The sequence below is a fragment of the Melanotaenia boesemani genome, chromosome 4 (genome assembly GCF_017639745.1).
Source record: "Melanotaenia boesemani isolate fMelBoe1 chromosome 4, fMelBoe1.pri, whole genome shotgun sequence".
Lineage (NCBI taxonomy): Eukaryota > Metazoa > Chordata > Actinopteri > Atheriniformes > Melanotaeniidae > Melanotaenia > Melanotaenia boesemani.
The window spans coordinates 1,307,642-1,328,709 of NC_055685.1; the positions used below are offsets into that span (position 1 = coordinate 1,307,642).

Below are 21,068 nucleotides of genomic sequence, written 5' to 3' on the forward strand. Positions count from 1 at the left end.
TATTTTGTGGCAATCGGGACATTTACCGTCCAAATTCTTATAAAATATAAATCTTTTTATTTTGAATCATCAAAAGCGGATTCAGAAGTTTCTTTATTTTGTTTTTCTTTTATCTTTGAGCTATCTGGGATTGATTAGCTTTGGCTAATGCATGAGGCTAAAACAGAATGCAAGCGCGGATGTATTTTGGACGTGCATCTGCCAGATTTCCTTAATATATTTATTTTTGTTATTTAACCACGTCAGGTAGGTTATGTGAGGTGTTTTTTTTAACTTGTTGGGTTGTTTGCATAGACATTCAAAAGGTTGATTTCTAAGCTTAGGGGAAGCTAACTTATCTTAGCAGTTGTCATGTTTTTATCTCATGTTTTACGTTGCTGTGGTGCTTCTTGTTAACCCCGTTGTGAAATGCTTCATTTTGCTCTGAAAGGCCCAGTCTGTTCTGACTGGTCAGAGGCAGCTATGCATTCTTGGTTTGTGGAAAACTAGCCTTTACCAGACAATAACGTATCTTCAAAATATGCTAATTTATCTGCTGTATTAACAGAATTTAATGAGTAATTGAAACATGATCACAGGAGAGCTGTCAGTGGACACAGTGGATTATAATTCAGCTAGGAATGGGGTAAAATATGTTTTTCGTCCCCAAGTTGGCTGTGTCTAAAAGGAAAAGGAAAGGCAGAGCCACCAGATCTTTTCTTGAATTAATAAAGAACCTGTCCATTGTGGTTAATATAGTATTTAATCATTACATCTGACCGAATAATTGTTCTTGCTCCTCATCCTACAGTCATGCTGCCACTGAAGGAAAAGGATAAACCCATCATCCAGAAGCTGCTGTCAGCTGGCTGCTGCGCCCGCTGTGTTCTCAGATTTTGTTGTGTGAGTGTTCAGGCAGCCTACCAACAACCACAACAGGTAGGAATCATACTGTATTCATGTCATTACGCTGTCCTTTGTACTGAGGGACTTTGTGTGGTTGTTATGAATACAATCCCTACAAGACAATATGGAAGATGAAAATGAAAAACAAAAAAATCTAAATTAAACATTGTTTTTCTCACATTAGCTTTACAATTCCCCTCCTTGAGCTGCCGCCTCATCAGGGTGGAGAAACTGCATACCCAATAACAGGACCTCAGTAGTTGGTGGGATTTGTGCCTCTGGCAGGGTCACCCAACATAAACAGGTCCTAGGTGAGGGACCAGATGGAGAGTGGTTGAAAAAGGCTTCCTTTTATGACCAAGAACATTTTATCTTCCTTTCTTTCACCTCGGATATGGGTCACCAGGGGCCTCCATTCAAGCCAAGTGCTGGGCACAGGGAAGACCCAGGACACACTAGAGGGACTAGGTCTCTTGGCTAGTATGGGAACGCCACAGGATTCCCCTGGAAGAACTATGAGAAGTGGCTGGGGAAAGGAAAATCTGGGCTTCTCTGCTTGAGCTGCTGCTCCTGCAACAAGCAGATGGATGGACGGATGGATGGATGAACGGATGGGTGGATGGACGGATGGGTGGATGGACGGACGGATGGATGGACAGATGGATGGATGGACGGATGGGTGGATGGATGATAGATGGATGGATGATGGATGGGTGGATGGATGGATGGATAGATGGATGGATGATGGATGGATGGATGGATGGACGGATGGGTGGATGGATGGATGGATGGGTGGATGGATGGATAGATGGATGGATGGGTGGGTGGATGGATGGATGGACGGATGGATGGATGGGTGGGTGGATGGATGGGTGGGTGGGTGGATGGATGGATGGACGGATGGGTGGATGGATGGATGGGTGGGTGGATGGATGGATAGATGGATGGATGGGTGGGTGGATGGATGGATGGATGGATGGACGGACGGACGGATGGATGGGTGGATGGATGGGTGGGTGGATGGATGGATGGACGGATGGGTGGATGGATAGATGGATGGATGGATGATGGATGGATGGATGGATGGACGGATGGGTGGATGGATGGATAGATGGATGGATGGATGGATGGATGGGTGGGTGGATGGATGGATAGATGGATGGATGGACAGATGGATGGATGGACGGATGGGTAGATGGATGGATGATGGATGGACGGATGGGTGGATGGATAGATGGATGGATGATGGATGGATGGATGGATGGACGGATGGGTGGATGGATGGATGGATGGGTGGATGGATGGATAGATGGATGGATGGGTGGGTGGATGGATGGATGGGTGGATGGGTGGATGGATGGATAGGATGGATGGATGGGTGGGTGGATGGATGGATGGACGGATGGGTGGATGGATGGATGGGTGGATGGATGGATGGATGGATGGGTGGATGGATGGATAGATGGATGGATGGGTGGGTGGATGGATGGATGGATGGACGGATGGACGGATGGGTGGATGGATGGATGGATGGATGATGGATAGATGGATGGATGGATAGATTACTAATATAAGTCATCCATTCCTCCATTTCAGGACTCTAAACAAGATAAAGTGAAAGTAATCCTTTGTAAACTGTCAGACTATTACAGGGCTGCGTTTAGAAATGGCAGCGATAGCTTAAGATTCTATTCTATTCTATTATTCTATTGTAGCTTTAGATGCAGAGAAGCAGCCTTTTGCTCATTTTTTCCAGAAGTTGCATTTCCTTTTGTGCTCAGAGCCATGTGGGTTTGACTGTTAGGGAGTGGACCGAGCTGAAAAGATTCCTGATCTGTGATGTGCAGCACGTCTAAAAGCCAGAGTGTGCATGGTATGGGCTCATAACAGGGATCTTGGTGAAGAGGATCTACATTTCTATGATAGTTTCATTAATGCAGAAAAGCACATAAAGATTTTGGTTCAATGTCGGCAACTTTCTACATGAAATCTTTTCATCCATTATTTTTCAATGCAAACATTCTGCACACATAACAAAGACGTGGCTGGAGAAGACGAGGGTGCAGGCACCCATCCAGACCTGTCTTCAGTAGAGAACGTGGAGAAATGTTTGAAACCTAAAATGCTTCATTCTGCTGTGTCTGAAATGCCAGAAGATCAGAGAACAAATGGCAGCTTTAAAAAAAAGAAAAGAAAGAAAAAGCTTAACTTTTTTCTGTTTGCAGGTGTAAAATACAAAAATTGAAGAACAGTAACAAATTACATGACGTTCACAAGAAAGCATGAAATATCTTGAGTTTATGCAATAAAACAAAAAGCCAGAATAAAAAAAAAAAAAAAAAAACATATTTTTTTGTTTACACTTTCCATACAGTCCCAACTTTTTTCCTTTGGTTTGGCAGTATTTATTATTTCTGTTAGTTTTGGTGATGAAAGCGTCTCAAAAATGACCAGTAAATAAAAAGCTGGAAAGCATTCGGGTGGGGCAACGCTGTTCCTTCCTGTTTTTAATGACTGACTGATCGTCTTTCAACACATACAGGAGACACTTAAAGAACTTAAAGCTTTCATTGTGGATGCAGCACACAGCAAAGTTCAAGACTCCACGGATATAAACAACTCCCATGATGCAACAGGATCAGAAACGTCTGAAGACCCACCCAGTAAAAAAGCCAAACTTGACTCCAGTGAATCGTCTGCTCAGACGGACGCTGCTGCTGCTGCTGATGAGGATGACGATGATGCTGATGATGAGGACGTCAGATTGAAGCGCGAGGAATTACGTGTGTGTGTTGTGTGTTTTGGAGTTCTGCAGGATTTCAGTGACACAGTCCAGGTGATGAAGGTGTGTTTGTTTGAAACAGTCATTGTTTTGTGGTGAATATTCTCTCGGTGGCTGGAAATGTCAACCTGTCCGTTTCCACAGATCGCAGAGACGGTGAAGATGCAAGGCTACGAGTTCTCCACGCTGACGCTGTCCGTCTCTCTGCCTGCGCAGCTGTATGTCCGCGAGGTCAGTGTGTGTGTTTTTCTTACGTTGTTCATTAAAGTCCTCCTTGCATCATTGTTAATGAGTTTTTTCCGGCAGCACTCCTGTTGGCTCCATGTGAAGAATGAAATAAGGTGAAATTTGTCTCGCATGTTCCATCAGAAGTCGTGTCGAGTCAGATGAAATCAATTCTTTTCCTTCTTTCAGACAGAAGGTGATGGTGCTTGACAAAAGTGATGTCATCCAGGTAAAAGAGGCCTTCAAATGGATCATACAGGGTCTGGTTGCTAAGGAGCTGGGGGGCGTTGCTGTGGTTACCAAGGTAGGCAGCATCCAATCATGAAAAGGCAAAAATTGATCCTGGCACTCCCTGAAATGACATCAGAGCGACTTTGTGTTTTCAGAGCATGTTTGAGGTCAGCATGGCGTTTACTCACCCAGAGACGGAGTCCGACTGCCACTTCCTGTGAGTCCTCGGTCCTCCTCTCAAACCTGTCTGAGACTCATCACTTCTACTGGAGATGCTTGTTCAGTAAAATTAAAAGCCTGAGTCGTCCATATTAAAAACCACTATTAGGAACATAATTACAGCTGGTACAAGGTCTGCGCTCCCGGGTTTAGCCTTTCTTGCTTCGCAGTGAAAACATTCATTCAGCATTTCTTATTATAAACTCGGCACAGCAAAAAGGAAATTAGCATCTGGTTAATTATTTCTCCCCTTTACTTATATCTACTGGTGTTGTGTTATATGTGGTTCAAAAGCCTGATTAGTCCCCTTTTACAACAAGGTATAACTTGTAAGGCCTGTCCTTCTGTGCAATGAACAAAGCAAGTAGGTAGGGCCCCCAGAAATGAGTAAAACCCGGTAATGTTCCTCTGTCTGATTTTTATTCTTGTTTGGAGATTTAAACAAACCTTATTGGCATATAATCGATACCAGAATGAGATTCTGGAAAGCAGCAGTGATCCCACATCTCCAGGATGACAACGCACCCCCCCCCCAAAGCCAGAATCCTCACAGAACACCTCCAGGATTTGGGATTGGAGACGATGAAGTGACTCAGCCCGTCATGTGAGATCAGCTTGGTTCCAGACCCGGGTCCAGACCAGAGTCCAGACAAGAGTCTAGACCCGGGTCCAGACCAGAGTCCGGACAGGGTCCAGACCCGAGTCCAGACCCGAGTCCGGACAAGAGTCCAGACCAGAGTCCAGACCCGAGTCCACACCAGAGTCCACACCAGAGTCCAGACCCGGGTCCAGACCAGAGTCCGGACAAGAGTCCAGACCAGAGTCCAGACCCGGGTCCACACCAGAGTCCAGACCCGGGTCCAGACAAGAGTCCGGACCCGAGTCCAGACAAGAGTCCGGACAGGGTCCAGACCAGAGTCCGGACAAGAGTCCAGACATGAGTCCAGACATGAGCCCAGACATAAGTCCAGACAAGAGTCCGGACCCGAGTCCAGACAAGAGTCCGGACAGGGTCCAGACCAGAGTCCAGACCAGAGTCCAGACCCGGATCCAGACCGGAGTCCAGACAAGAGTCCGGACAGGGTCCAGACCAGAGTTCAGACCAGAGTCCAGACCTGGGTCCAGACCCAGGTCCAGACCAGAGTCCAGACCCGAGTCCAGACAAGAGTCCGGACAGGATCCAGACCAGAGTTCAGACCCGAGTCCAGACAAGGGTTGGGACAGGGTCCAGCCTAGAGTTCAGACCAGAGTCCGGACAGGGTCCAGACAAGAGTCCGGACCCGAGTCCAGACAAGAGTCCGGACAGGATCCAGACCAGAGTTCAGACCAGAGTCCAGACCAGAGTCCAGACAAGGGTTGGGACAGGGTCCAGACCAGAGTTCAGACCAGAGTCCAGACCAGAGTCCAGACCCGGATCCAGACCGGAGTCCAGACCAGAGTCCAGACCAGAGTCCAGACAAGGGTTGGGACAGGGTCCAGCCTAGAGTTCAGACCAGAGTCCGGACAGGGTCCAGACAAGAGTCCGGACCCGAGTCCAGACAAGAGTCTGGACAGGATCCAGACCAGAGTTCAGACCAGAGTCCAGACCAGAGTCCAGACAAGGGTTGGGACAGGGTCCAGACCAGAGTTCAGACCAGAGTCCAGACCAGAGTCCAGACCCGGATCCAGACCGGAGTCCAGACAAGAGTCCGGACAGGGTCCAGACCAGAGTTCAGACCAGAGTCCAGACCCGGGTCCAGACCCGAGTCCAGACAAGAGTCCGGACAAGAGTCCAGACCAGAGTCCGGACAAGAGTCAAGACATGAGTCCAGACCAGAGTCCGGACAAGAGTCCAGACCAGAGTCCAGACCCGGGTCCACACCAGAGTCCAGACCCGGGTCCAGACAAGAGTCCGGACCCGAGTCCAGACAAGAGTCCGGACAGGGTCCAGACCAGAGTCCAGACCCGAGTCCAGACAAGAGTCCGGACATGGTCCAGACCAGAGTTCAGACCAGAGTCCAGACCAGAGTCCAGACCAGAGTCCAGACCCGGATCCAGGCCCGAGTCCAGGCCCGAGTCCAGACCCGAGTCCAGACAAGAGTCCGGACAAGAGTCCGGACAGGATCCAGACCAGAGTTCAGACCAGAGTCCAGACCCGAGTCCAGACAAGGGTTGGGACAGGGTCCAGACTAGAGTTCAGACCAGAGTCCGGACAGGGTCCAGACAAGAGTCCAGACCCGAGTCCAGACCAGAGTCCAGACAAGGGTTGGGACAGGGTCCAGACCAGAGTTCAGACCAGAGTCCGGACAGGGTCCAGACCAGAGTTCAGCCCAGAGTCCAGACCAGAGTCCAGACCCCTGGAGAAGCAGCATTTAGCTGTTCTGCTGTAAACAAGTTGAAGTAGCTGCTGGTGGAGATTAGATGTTAAATCCAGGTTAAAACATTTTCTCCTGCATAAAATCTGCTCGGTAACAATAAACGACTTCATTTTAATCAAGTGGAGAAATAACCAATCAAAGGCAAACATAACTTTTTGAGCTTGGGGTTCTATGAAATCTGTCATCATGTCACATCCTGTTTTTCTAAAAACTGTCTGATGATCATTGTGGGTTTCAATGTTTTGCTCAAGGACACTTCGGCACGATGTCGAGTTTTAGTCTATGGCCTCAGTAGCTTCTACAATCAGATGTTTCTTTAATCAGAAACCAGACGATTAGCGTGACGTCTGTCCTGTCTGCTATGTTCTGTCTTTCCTCAGACGAACCGCTTGTCCTGACTGCTTCACTTCAACCAAGAACAAGCAGGTGAGAAGCCAAAAAACCCCAATTATCACAATCAGGAGTAGATGCATTTCATTTAAAGTGAGATATGCTGCTCATTAGATTTAACTGTGAGAGATTTAGTTACATGTAAGTTTAAAACATTTGCAGCTTCATGATTTTCTATAACACATTTTAAAGGTTAAACCGGTATGAAAATACGGTTGGACAGCTAATTGAAAGTGAAGACATGAAATCCAGAGCGAGTTAAACTGGCTGATGAGCTCAGTTATTTAAATCTTTCCAAGCAGGACTGATCGGGTCTTTGTCTCGTTTCTCTGCAGTCTGTCTTCACTCGCATGTCTGTGGTCAAAGCTCTGGAGAAAATATCTGATGCCAAGTTTCTGAGGTAATTATCACCTCACTATGTCATTTTAGATTATTTTCAATTTATTCACATATTTGTTTGTTTGTTTTTCGTCTCCAGGCATTACCCTTGTCCTCCCAAGCAGCCAACCAGCAGATGCATCTCTCGGGATGTCCAGTGTCTCCACATGTCCGTCTTCGTAGCCGGTAATACTCGACTTCCAGAACTTCCATCAACATCTTTTCTACACCAAAAGACTAAATGATGGTTCTTTTTTATGTTCAGGCAGGTACAATAAATTCTGCCGCAGTCTGCCTCAGACTCCCTGGGTGATTGATGGAGAGAGGAGGATGGAGTCCTCGGTGGAGGAGCTGATTGCAACACCCATCCTGTCTGCTTTCCGAGCTGACGGTGAGTCCACCCTGGACCTTCATCACGCTGGTTCAGGGGTAAATAGCTGCTGTTTTCCTCCTGTTTTCATCTTTAACTACCATATGCTACCACCTCAGGCTGAGTACGACACAGACCTTGTTACCCTGTTTCAATAAATATTTGTAGTCTTTTACTTTTGGCTTGGAATGTCACAAAAATGGTAAAAAAAAGATGGCAGTGGGTGTAAATGTGAGTTCAGTAGTTCAAACACTGGCCACAGTTTGTGTGGTCCTGGCTCTAGCGCCCTCTAGTGGCCAGCTGCCACTGATATGCTCCCTTTTTCTGGACTTTTTGAGGACACCAGCAGCAGCATCTAGATTAGTTGCAGTTCTTAGTGAAATTTTAGAGAGACCTGTAAAAACTCCATGACAGTATTCAAGACTACTGAAAACAGATGATGGAAATTTTTTCTTAATCATGATGAGCCATCAGCCCCTCGCTCTAGATATATTCTTCAGGTGGTAAAAGGCTGATCTGGTTCTTGTTTAAAATGGCTGTTAAAATTTAGCCCAAAGTTCTTACTGATGGAATCTGGATGCTCCTCTTTGTTTCCAAACACAATGATTTTAGTTTTATGTTTATTTAGCTTGAGGAAATTCTGGCACATCCATGTCTGAGTGGATGCCTGCATGGTGGCTGGCTGTGAGCATAATTATGATCAGATATTTAGTTTTTTATGAGCTCATGGGAGCATGTACATGCTGAGCAACAGGGGGCCTAAAATGGAGCCTTGGGGAACTTCACATAATATATAATTCCAAGTAATTGATATGAGGTAGTTCCTGTCTTTCAGAACTGGACCGGAGATTCCCTCTCAATGTTCCAATCGGGCTAATAGGATGTTCTGGTCGACCGTTTTAAAAGCAGCACTGAGATATAACAGAACCAAAACCGAGTGAAATCTCGGTTTTCTGAGGGGGCCGTCTGTCGTTTTCTGACCCCTGTCTACTGGAACATCTGCAGTCTGGCTACATTAAAAATAACATTTAAGCTTATTGTTAGTGAAAATGTTTTTACTCCTAAATTGACTTTATAGGAAATGCATAAAAGTTCTGCTTTTTCTTTTTCTTGCTTGATAGGATTTAATTTCTCCTCATCTGGGAGGGAAGACGTGGACGTCAGGACTCTGGGAAACGGTGAGATTTGGTTTTTTTAAGATCCAGTGTGGTCGATGTCATCCCAAAAAAGTAGTAAAATACTTAACCTTTTTATTCTAAAGTAACAACAACACAAAGCTTCTTATTTTCACTTTATTTTACACACACGGAGATACATTCAGGAATATTCCTTTTCATATCTAATAGATGACCCAAAGATATTTGACACTGGAGGTGTGAAACTGCATTTGCCCAGGATGTTGCCCGACTGAAACTATTTATTTATTTAGTCATTTCACTTCCTGTTTTTGTTTCCCCTGACAGGACGTCCATTTGCACTGGAGCTGCTGAATCCACACAGATCCAGACTCAGCAAAGTGGAGATGAAGCAGCTGCAGGAGGTGCTGAATATCTCCATTAACTCTGCGTTGTTCAGCAGACACTCAAAGGGAAAACAAGAGGCAGTTTAACTCTGTTTGTGGCTTTGTGAGAAAGTTCATATGGTAACTGAAAATATCATGAATCTTCTTGGAGGGAATCCTAAATGGATAGACACGCGGTTTGCACAGCTAATCTCTGCCTTTTAGTTATTATGTGGCCACATCTTAGAAGCTCATTTTCTGAAACACGATGCCATTTTTCTCCATTGGCCAAATGCAAAATTCAGTATGAAATGTGTTCTGGTTCTTATCAGGTGTATGATGAAAGCCCCGGGAGCTGTTAGTAAAGTCCAGTTACGTTGTCATTTAGGCAGTTGATCACAACAATTTAGCCTTTTCCATCGTAGTTTTGAGAAAACCATGGCCATCAAAACTAAAACTGGCTAAAACATGGCTAGAAGTGTGTGAGAACTTTTGAGAGATTTATCGCACGAAACTGTTGAGACTCCCATAGAAGTGAAAGAGCAAGCCCAGTTTGGAGACCTATAACTCAGACATACTTTCACGTAGAAATTCCTCCATAACTTGAGCTGTTCATGAAAGATAAAACTTTTTGTGTCTGGAAGTGCATTTTGATAACTTTTACGGTTCTATGGGACCATGCTGGCCATTTGTTTTAAGTCACTTCCTTGCTTCCTTGGGGAATGCCATGATGCAGTGGTATGGCACATGGTAAGTCTGCAGAAGATAAACTGGCTGCAGTTTTGTGTGTTTGTTGCATTAAAAAAAAATCATAAATAATAGGAGGAAAAAACTTAATGCAGCACAATATTTCATGAAATGTATTCCTTGCATCAAAATCTAAATTGTCATTTAAACATATTTTGAATAAAAATCTGTTTCATCATATGATATATTTACCGTATTTTATATTCTTAGTAATTCAGTGTATTGTCTAAATTGTTTTCAAGTCCTTACTTTTTTAAACATGTTACATAAAATTCTTTCTGGTGACAAACAGAGCTGCACCTGTGCAGTACTACAGTCCTCACACAAATCTTTTTGTTTGTTTTAGACAATAAACACATCTTCAGACAAAATCAGAGTAAGAGACCTGCAGATAGTTTCCAGGTGAGTGACAACTGAGCTAAAACTTTATCTACACAGTTAAACCTCCACCTTTTGAGTGAGGAGTTTGTGTGGGTTTTCTTTGTGTTAAACTGCAGAGAGGCAATGAGTCGGATGAAGGAGGGAGAGGAGGAGAAGACCAAGTCATATACAGCATTGGTCTGGACCCAGAGGCCCATCCAGAGAGATGACATCGCCTTTATTGATGACATTAAGGTCAGTAAAACTTTCACATTAGTCTGTTTTGTCCAGAGATGAGAGTGCAGTATCTGTTGATGTGTTTTTGGTAAGGCAGGTTTATTTCTATAGCACATTTCATGAACAAAACAACTCAAAGTGCTCTACATAAACCATTAAAAGAGCTGAGTGTCATCAGCATAATTATAATCAGATATTTAATTTGTTTCCATAGTTGGACTTAGTGGGAGCATGTAGATGCTGAACAATAAAAGTGGAGCCGTGGGGAACTTCACGTATCACCTTTGTTTAAGTACCAGTATCAGTAGTTATCAACTGATACAAAGTAGTAGGGAGCCGCCACCTTACCATGGTGGAGGAGTTTGCGTGTCCTGATGATCCTAGTGGCTATGTTGTCGGGGGGCTCATGCCCCTGGTAGGGTCACCCATGGCAGACAGGTGTCTAGGGGAGGGACTAGACGAAGCGTGGCTCAAAACACCCCTTTGATGATGACAAATCATGGACCCAGGTTTCCCTTACCTGGACATGGGTCACTGGGGATCCCCTCTGGAGCCAGGCCTGGTGGCTGAGGCCCGAAAGGGTGACATGGGCCCCCCCCTGCCGTGGGCTCACCACCTGCAGGAGGGGCCATCGGTGTCAGGTGCAGCGTGAGCTGGCGGTCTGATCCTCAGCTGCAGAAGCTAGCTCTAGGGACGTGGAATGTCACCTCTCTGGCGGGGACGGAACCTGAGCTGGTACTCGAGGTTGAATGGTTCCGTCTAGATATAGTTGGACTCACCTCGACGCATGGCTTGGGCTCTGGAACCACTGTCCTTGAGAGGGGCTGGACCCTCTTCCATTCTGGAGTTGCTCCCGGTGAGAGGCGCCGAGCAGGTGTGGGCATGCTCATTGCCCCCAACTTGGCGCCTGTACGTTGGGGTTTACCCCGGTGGACAAAAGGGTAGCCTCCATCCGCTCTGCCCTTTGTCACCGATTCTGTTCATAACTTTTATGGACAGAATTTCTAGGTGCATCCGAGGTGTTGAGGGGATCTGGTTTGGTGGCCTCAGGATTGGGTCTCTGCTCTTTGCGGATGATGTGGTTCTGTTGGCTTCATCAAGCCGTGATCTTCAGCTCTCAATGGAGCGATTCGCAGCTGAGTGTGAAGCGACTTGGATGAGAATCAGCACCTCCAAATCCGAGACCATGGTCCTCAGCCGGAAAAGGGTGGAGTGCTGGACTCTTTCAGTACAAGCGGCTGAAATGAGTTTTCTCCGCAGGGTGGCCGGACTCTCCCTTAGAGATAGGGTGAGAAGCTCGGTGATCCGGGAGGGGCTCAGAGTAGAGACGCTGCTCCTCCACATCGAGAGGAGCCAGATGAGGTGGCTCGGGAATCTGGTTAGGATGCCTCCTGGATGCCTCCCTGGTGAGGTGTTCCGGACACGTCCCACCGGAAAGAGGCCCCGGGGAAGACCCAGGACACGCTGGACAGACTACATCTCTCGGCTGGCCTGGGAACGCCTCGGGATCCCTTCGGATGAGCTGGTGAATGTGGCCGGGGAGAGGGAAGTCTGGGTTTCCCTGCTTAGGCAGCTGCCCCCACGACCCGACTCGAATGGATGGAAGGACAAAGCAGTAGGGCCGGGCGATTAATAGAATTTTAATCTCAATTACAATCTGAGTTTTCAATGATCACAAAAATTAAATGATCCAGTTATTTTTGTCCTTCGCAGTTTCCTCTTGTCCTGTTTTCAGTTACAAATCGAGCACCACTGGCATTGCAGCGCTCTACTGCAGACTCCTCCCACTGCTGCAGACTCCTCCCACAGCCCCACCTGCTTTGCTTTTATTCAGCACGAGTTGCCAACACCTCTCAAGTTAGACTGAAAGTCGCGACTAAATAATCCACCAGCTCCCCGAGACACAAAGAGACAAACGTTATAAACAAACAGAACTTTTTCACTCCAAAGGCCAGTAAACACAACAAACAGCCCAGATTTAAGAACCTCATCAAAACTTTGGACAAACGGCATCACCTCCGTCTCGTCTCCATGTTAGTGGAGCGTCTCTCCTGCCCTGGATGATGAGGATGATGAGGGTGGTGTGAAGGACGTGGCTACAGTCCAGTGTTTCACCACCGCTACGATCAACCACCGTTACGACCAACCTGTGGTCAAGCTGGATCATAGAGCCGCATATAAATTGTCTAATTGTGTTAAATAATTAAGATTTCAATTTCAGTCAAAATAATCGTGATTATCATTTTTCCCATAATGGAGCAGCCCTACGAAGTAGTTCCTGTCTTCTAAGTAGCATTAAAACCAATTAAAAACTGGACCGGAGATCCCAACCCAGTGTACCAGTCGGTATAACAGGAAGTTCTGGTCGACGGAGGTTCAGCCAGATGGAACCATGACTGAACTTCTGCTGCTGCCTGTGTTTACATGGATGTCATTTCAGACTTTGAAGAGGGCAGTTTCAGAGTGTGGTCCAAGCCCTGACTGAAATACATCAAAATGAAGTTGTAAATAAGTTGTTGACAAACAACTTTTTGGAATTATTTTATTTGAAAATGGGAATTTTGGTAGGAAAAGAGCTGACTGTATAGAATAGTAAGTGTCGTATGAATGGGTGAATGTGGTTTGTTTTATTCTGGAAACTGATGTGTGAAGACGACAACCTTCTGATTAGTAGTTGCCATTTTTGAGCCCTTTGGTACCAGACGTCATGTAGTCCTGCTTCAACACACTTAAATCAGATTAAATGGATCTAACAGCCTGTTCTGCACAATGACTCATTATTGTTGGTGCAGGGATACAAGGAAAATCTGCTGGGTTGCTGCCCTTGTAGGACCGAAATAAGTAGCCCTGATGTATACCATTCCAGTTTCAATCATGTCTGTAGATTCAGTAAACAGTTATTACAGCCCAGCGTTTGAGGCCATGCTGTCCTCCAGTAGCAGATGATACAAAAACGCTCATGTTACATCAGCAAGGGTCCAGTAAAATAGTTGGTCTTTAATTCATTAGACAAAAATTTAAGGATATTAAGGGGTTTATGGGAGCAACACTGAAGAACCAAGAACCTGTAACCTTTGTTTTTCTGATCAGGATCTGACTCTAAACCAGAAGACCCCTCTGAGGGTTTTGCATCGACGGGCTCTGGCCATCCGGCAGCGAGTCATCCACAACATGAACACCCGCTTCCTGGACTCTCATCACTTTTACCTGGGCCTGAAAACCCAGGCTGGGACGTATCCTTGCAATAGATCCCATCTCTCACTTTCCAGATTACTGTTAAAGACCAGACCAGGTTAGAAACTGGGCCATTCCACTGATTTAGACTAAATTCCTGCAGTCAAACAATAGAAAAATGGGTGTAAAAGCTTCTTAATGTTGAACAGATATATCAAAGAGTTCGTCCATGGAGACTTTGGCCGCACAAAACCGAACCTGTGTCAGCTGCTGAAGACGGACACGGACATCGTGGAACTGGATGTGGAGGTGGGAGAAAAATAACGAGGTTAACCTGGCAAATGGTCATTCACTGGTTTCATTTTGTAGAAAAACTATAAAAAGTGACTAGTTTAATTAGTTTATTATTATAGTTTAGAGGTCACGGCCCTCAGTATCGGTATTATTCAGGCTTTATGTGCTCCTTCTTGATGTCGGGATTGATCCATCAACTGCACCTGGCTGAATATGAAACTCTCTGACCGCTTTAATTCAGTGGGGTGTGTGGCTAAAGATCTTGGTTTTCTCCCATCAGTTGTGTCTAAACTTTGCACAGGTACCAACAAAATGACAAGTTTGTATAAAGGAAACAAGGTCTGCAGACACATAACTGCAGTCTGACTTGCAGTTTTAGACTTGTGCAGGTATTTTCACTCTTTTTTTCCTTTTAGGATGAATTTGTATATGGGTTTTTTTTATTACATTTCTTTTCTTTCCAAAGTCAAAATATCAAGCTATTTAATAAAACAACCATGTTAATTATTTTATTTACTTAAACATGCTCAGAGAACAGTGATTCCATGTATTTTTTGCCAGAAGTTGACCTGAAGAGAAAAAGGTTGTATAAAAACTCAGCATCAACGTTGTTACGGACACTGTGTTAGTACCAGGTTGGACCCTTTTTCCTTCAGAAGTGCCTTAATTCTTGATTCACCAGGGAGTTGGAAACATTCCTCAGAGATTTTGGTCCAAACTGACATGAAATCATCACACAGTTGCTGCAGGTTTGTTGCAGCTGAAATGGAGACTCATCAGACCAGCAACGTTTCTCCATCTTCTTGGTGAGTGTGTGTGAATTGTAGCCTCAGTTTCCTGCTCTTAGCTGGCAGGAGGCACCCAGTGTGTCTTCTGCTGCTGGAGCATCTGCTTCCAGGCTGGACGTGTTGCGTTCAGAGATGCTGGTCTTCAGACCTTGTTGGAACCAGTCTGCCCATTCTCCTCTGACATCAGCTGGATATTTTCTCTTCGTCGGAAACCCTGGAGATGGCTGTGTGACCAGTAGATCAGCAGTTTCTGAAATAACCAACAACCATGCCACGTTCAGAGTCACTTAAATCTCTTTTCTTCCTCATTGTGATGCTCAGATTGAACTTGAAGTTGTGTTGACATGACTACATGAGTTGAGCTGCTGCCATGTGATTGGCTGATGAGACATTTCTGTTAACAAGCAGATGAACATGTGGAGCTGATAATGTGGACAATAAGTTTGTGTTGCTCTGATTTGTGTAAATAGGTATTTAAATGGTCAAATAAAATGATACAGTTCCTACATGTTCAGACTAATCTCTGTCTCCTGTCTCAGTCTGTGGACGTGGACTGGCCTCCTGCCGTACCAGAGTGACGCCCACGCTGACCTTGTATGGAGACGCCTGGTGCAGCTGGAGGTGGGCTGACTCAGCGATGAGGATGGAGGACTAACAGGATCTCCGAGCGGCCGGCTCTGTGCAGCCTCATCTGTTTAGCTTCCGTATTGTTTTTTTTAAGTCGGAGGTGACTATCTTCAGTTTGATCTCAGGACATGTTTATTATACGCCAGCAGTGGTCGCTTTCTGTTGTGTTTTGCATCAGTAGCCATGAAAGGCATCATTGAGTTTATTTTTCAATAAAATCCAGGTGGTGTCGTCCTGAGTGGGGTGATGTAGTTTATTTCCTCTGTACCGTGGCTGCTGTAGGACTTAGCAGCTTTATTTACGAGGCCTGACTTTTTTTTTGGTTTTTAAGGAAGGTCATTCAAACTTTAAAAGATGCATCACATTTAATGTTTCTTTAATATAAAGTTCTTACAATGAGTCTCTGGATGAGACGGTGAACTGAGAAGATTCCTCCATCTTACTGTCGAAATCTTTTTCATTATTTTGGATCACATTAAGCCCACTTGTAAAGTTTTGGTTGAATTATTGTCAGACCTAGTTTTTCTGCCTCCTCTGATCTTGGTGTTCCTGTGTAAATTGACCTGGAACACTAGAAAATTTAATGTTATCTATTTTTTCTACTTCTGTTTCAATGTACAATGAATCCAACAGAAGTTACATTTCCATTTTACTCCATCCACATCTCTAACCCCAACCCAAGCCATCCTGAGAGCATGCAGACATAAATTTTATCCTGTTTTATATTACTATGCAGCTCTATTAGTTTATCTTATTGGTTGTCAGGCTGCCTAAAACAGCCTGAGTCCTAAAGAGTCGTGTCGATGGGGCAACCAAATATTTTGATGTCATGGAATTATTTCGACCCTGTGATGGACTGGTGACCTGTCCAGGTGTACCTGCCTCTCACCTGCTAAGATGTTGGGTTAGGCTCCAGCTTCCCTGCTACCCTTCACTGCACAAAGCGGCGTAGCTCATGGATGGATGGATGGAAGTATTTCACAGGCAGGACGTTTATTAACACAATTTAGTGATGGATTCCAGTAATATTAAAATTTTTCAGGACATCTTAGACTAAATTTAAAAGTTTCCAGCTTCACTAGAAATAATAAATCATGTAGCCATGATTAAATGGACGGTCGCTGAGAGGATTTCTATGCAAAAAGAATTCTTCTACGTGCTATTAAAGGTGTAAATGCTATAATATTATCTGGCATTGATGTAGTGACAAGTTTATCAGGAGACACACCAAAGATGGCCATCTATGAAGAAGGGCTAGTGGAAATACCGACTACATCAGAGATGAATTTTAAAAAAGTTTGCCAATAATTAGTTTGGAAAATAACCAAAACAGTGTGCTAAGTTACAGAGCGTCTGGGACCATCTATCACATGCTTCAGTTGTACCAGGATAGAACTTGGGAGTTTTTCTCTACAATTGTCCTGTGAGAAGCTGTGAGGACCCGAGAGCAGACGAGAAGCCTTAAAATCACAAAAAAAGTTTTTTTGGACAAAGGAGGAGTAATATGCTGATGTAGAGGCAGGTTGGCAGGCTTAAACAGCGGAGACAGCAGGTGGCAGGAGTACTTCTGAACGGAGTGGAGCACATATTAATTTTCACAAGTTATGTACAAAAACTAGGAGAGAGCTGCAGAAAACAAACCTTACCCCGCGGGTGCAGCAGAGGTGTGTGATAGACCAGAACATATATGCTGTTAGAGTAATGATCATCCTCAGCTGTGAGAGACAGAAACAAAGAAGGCAAGTCCACACTGTTGTTGAAAAATTACCAAGCGTCTGGAATGAGTAAAAGTATATAAGGTTTATTTACAGAAGTATTGAATAAAGAATTACTTGCAAGTAATGAGAGTGGTCGTCCCGACTCGCGTGAAGGCGGGAGAGACTCTGAAGATTCATCAGAGAGAAACAGTTTTATTCAGCTGGTCTCCAGCTGAAGGTCAAACAGCAAAATAATAAATGAGGAATAGAAGACTTAGTGGCTCCACTTTCTTCCAGTTTTCAGACAAAACCCACAAACCACAACAAGCTGATATCCCAAACAACTACTGCTAAAAACCAGCCTCAACTCTGTCATATCAGAGCTCTGGGAAGAAAGTGGTCAGTCTGACCTCTCACACACACACACACCCCCTTTCTTCAAAAGCTCCTGCTGTAACATGCCTTATAAAGCAGTGTGTACTAACCACCTGGACAGGAGACAAGAGAAGCTCCTACACATCTTTATTCTTCAGCTTGTTCTGCAGATATACACAGTCCGTCATCCATATGTGTCCTAAACCTACACACACTGGTTCCTACTACACATTCACTTCTGCTACATCTGCTATTTCTACAGATGTTGTCCTCGTCATCTTCTTCCTCTTCTCTGGTTTGTTCCTTTCACTGGTCACATGCTATCTAATCTGCTCAACACTACCCCAGTGGTTGCCGGTGGTATTGCTCCGTTTGCTGCATCAAGCAACGGATCTCCACGGTGCCTGAAAACGTTTGTGTATCCATCATCTGTGTGGAGGCCTGAACTCTGACCTATGACCTAACTAAAGGGATGAACCAGAGTTGTGTCGACACATTAACAGACAACTTAGCAAAGAACCAGTTTAAACTGGATTTTTAGGCTCTTTGTTACCATCAGCTGTCACAACGACACACCATTTGTTCCCATTTCTTTAGTTTAATCTGTCATCAAACTTTCCAAGTTTTTAAGGTTACCTGCGGTTTTAAAACAGTGTTTTATCATGTCCCACCATCACCCAGTTAACTGAACATCTGTTTATTCCTCATCCTGGAACTTTTATTTCTTGCATTTTATCCTATTTCATTTTAGCCTTTATTAAATTCTTTTCAAGGGTTTTTGGGCTCTGGTAGCCTTTATTCAGCAGTAGCTTGACAGGAAAGAGTGGGTAATGATGTGCAGCAGAACCTGGGCCGGCTGCACCAAGGCTGTAGCCTTTGTACATAGGCTTTTTCTTTTTAAATTTAGTTTTTAATCTACTTTTTTAATTATTCCTCTTCACCACACGTTAAGACATTTTGAAATTTTATATATGAATTGTGCTGTACAAGTAAACTTGTCTTGCAGACGTCATTTTGATCACTTTGTGTCTCCTGATTATTTTATGGTGTTTATATCTGTCATCTGTTGAGACGGATGTCACAGTGAGCTGTTGGTGTTTCTGTGCTTCCGTGTCAATGCCCCGTGTGTGTCTGAAAACTTGCAAAAACTGGTTATATTCTGATTTCCTGGGAATGAGAACACGTCATTCTCATTTTAACAACCCCAGTTCCCCCAAAACGCTGGGGTGCTGTTTGAAATATAAATAAAAACAGAATGCACACTGATAAATCTCATAAACCCAGCTTTTATTCACAGTGGAACCAAGAAAGTAGATTTAGGCTATGTCCACACGGCACCGAATCTGATTCAGGTGTGAAGATGGTGGCGAAAACTAGTAGAAAGGCTTCAACATCCCCACAACACCGTTTTTAGTACAAACTACAGGCTGTAGGGGGCGCTAAAGAGTAACACTCCAAAGCTAGAGCGAAACAACGCATGTGCAGATAAAGGCTCACTGCGTGTTGCAGGAAGTTGACATTGGAAGCAGAGAAGAGAAGATAGCTGAGGATTCACTGTGAAGCAAAAGAAAAACATTTCTTTGAACGAATGAAGACGTTGAGCTGCTCCTTCAAAAAATGCTTGACTACAAAGCATAAAAAACTCTAGGAAGGGTGGACTGGGAATCCGTGCGTGTTCGTCACATTGACGTCATATCTTCGAGTGGTGCATTTACACTGTCTGCACAGTACCGCAGACGGTAGAGGACTCAAACCGATCCACCTTGGTACCTGGCTTCAGACATTGTCGGTTTCATGGAAGCTAACTCCTGGCTTCGTGGGGATGAAAGGGCGGTTTGCTAAAATACTTTTGCGGTCGTGCTGCAAACCGGCGTCGTGGGGACGGCCCCTAAATGCTGAAAGTGAGACAAAATCAACAAAAAATGCAAAGATTTTGAAAGGAGTTCATCATCTCCAGAACATCGTATGATCTCTGGAAACTTTTATATCGCATCTTAAACACGTTTACTCCTTAGCTTTTAACACAGCATGATAATTGTGTGGTCTTTTAATTTCTCTTAGTGTATCTTAGTCCTTTTAAAAAATGTTTTTAGTCTTGTAATTTCTTCTATACTATCTTCTATCTATCTTTAAATTGTTTGTGTCATGAATGGTGGACGTCGGAGGAAGTGAGGACCCAACTGCAGGCAGTCAGAGGCAGGAGGCAGAATTGGTGCAGGTGACCGGTTTATTTCCAGAACTCAAGACAGGGATAAGTCCAACGAACTAAACCACACATGACCAAATGAGAGGATCTGACAAGGAGTGACTGAAAACCAGGAGTACTTATACACAGAGGGAGTAACAAGACACATGTAAAGTGGATGACTAATCAGACCAGATGAACTAATGAGGCAGGAACAGAAAACCACAGCACACAAGGGAAAACTAACTAAACATGACCAGAAACCCCAAAACATGAACATAACACACACCAACACCCAGAAACCATGACAGATTGTCTTTAAATTTAATTTAGTGTAGTCTACCTTTCTAATTGCTTTCTCTTAATCTGATCATTTATTTTAATGCATGTTATTATTTTTATTGGTTTTAGTGATTTCCTTGGTATACTTAAAATTTATTCATGTATTTTGTTTCACTAGTCTTTGATGTCCTTTTGGAGACTTTCTGGCTGTGTAGGGAACGTCTCTGTGTTCCACCAGTAAGATTTTATATGTTTAGTACATTGGCAACCATGAATTTTTAAATGTGAATTGGACTGATCAAAAGATTGAGAAAATCTGGAGACATGTCAGTGAGCAACACCGCTGAAAAAGCAGTTTTGGATGTTAGTGATCTTTAAGGTTTTGGGAAGCACAACATAAACAGACATGATCCTAACATGGAAATCACTGCAGGAATCAGTTCACCATGAAACCCACAAATGTAGGTTAAAGCTCTGTCACGCAAAGAAGAAGGCTCTTCGTCCTATAACGTCTTCTTGTGTTTATTTGCTGAATCAGCCGCAGTGTGTGTTTAAAACGGCCAGTGTGTTTATATTTGCCTTTTAGCGTGTGACGCGGTACATAAAATGAAACTCAGCTGCTATGTCGGGCAGCATCCTGGTAGCAAAAGTTGTCAAGTTCGGTGTTTTCAGCTTTGGGACGCTGCTGGCCAGCAACGGCTCCAGTAATGTACATAATAAATGTGGCGTGTCGAGTAACGAAGTACAGACACTTTGCTTAAGTGAAATTTTGCGTTTTTATACTTTACTGGAGTAATTATTTTTCGGTGACTTTTTACTTCTAGTCATTACACTTTAAAAATAGCCTCGTTACTCCTTTCTAATTTGGGTTGTCATCATTAAAACACGCACATAAAAAACCCTATCCAGATACATCAGATAGAGTGACTGTGACTTTGGTTGAATGACAAGTATAAACATATAT

At 44.2% G+C, this 21,068-nt stretch overlaps 1 protein-coding gene across 4 annotated transcripts; it reads left to right on the forward strand.

The window, feature by feature from the left end:
- The first annotated feature begins 99 nt into the window (after positions 1-99).
- pus10 (pseudouridine synthase 10) lies at positions 100-15,803 on the forward strand. Of its 4 annotated transcripts, none has more exons than XM_041982767.1 (18): positions 100-192; positions 791-918; positions 3,428-3,730; positions 3,812-3,898; positions 3,974-4,008; positions 4,082-4,196; positions 4,279-4,340; positions 7,080-7,125; positions 7,425-7,489; positions 7,568-7,653; positions 7,733-7,858; positions 8,959-9,015; positions 9,301-9,377; positions 10,432-10,487; positions 10,583-10,700; positions 13,773-13,915; positions 14,066-14,165; positions 15,478-15,803. In XM_041982767.1, the coding sequence occupies exons 1-18, from the start codon at positions 168-170 to the stop codon at positions 15,514-15,516; spliced, it is 1,668 nt and encodes a 555-aa protein (XP_041838701.1). In that variant the 5' UTR covers positions 100-167; the 3' UTR covers positions 15,517-15,803. The 4 variants fall into 4 exon arrangements, with proteins under 4 accessions (XP_041838701.1, XP_041838703.1, XP_041838704.1 ...); XM_041982769.1 differs by having other exon boundaries at positions 102-246; XM_041982770.1 differs by lacking the exons at positions 100-192; positions 791-918 and adding an exon at positions 2,675-2,758.
- Positions 15,804-21,068: the final 5,265 nt, after the last annotated feature.

Coding starts and splice junctions, on each gene's coding strand:
- pus10 (XM_041982767.1), top strand. CDS start 168: ATGCAAGCGCGGATGTATTTTGGAC. Junction 3,731..3,811: donor ACACAGTCCAGGTGATGAAG/GTGTGTTTGTTT, acceptor CCGTTTCCACAG/ATCGCAGAGACGGTGAAGAT. Junction 9,378..10,431: donor AGATGAAGCAGCTGCAGGAG/GTGCTGAATATC, acceptor TGTTTGTTTTAG/ACAATAAACACATCTTCAGA.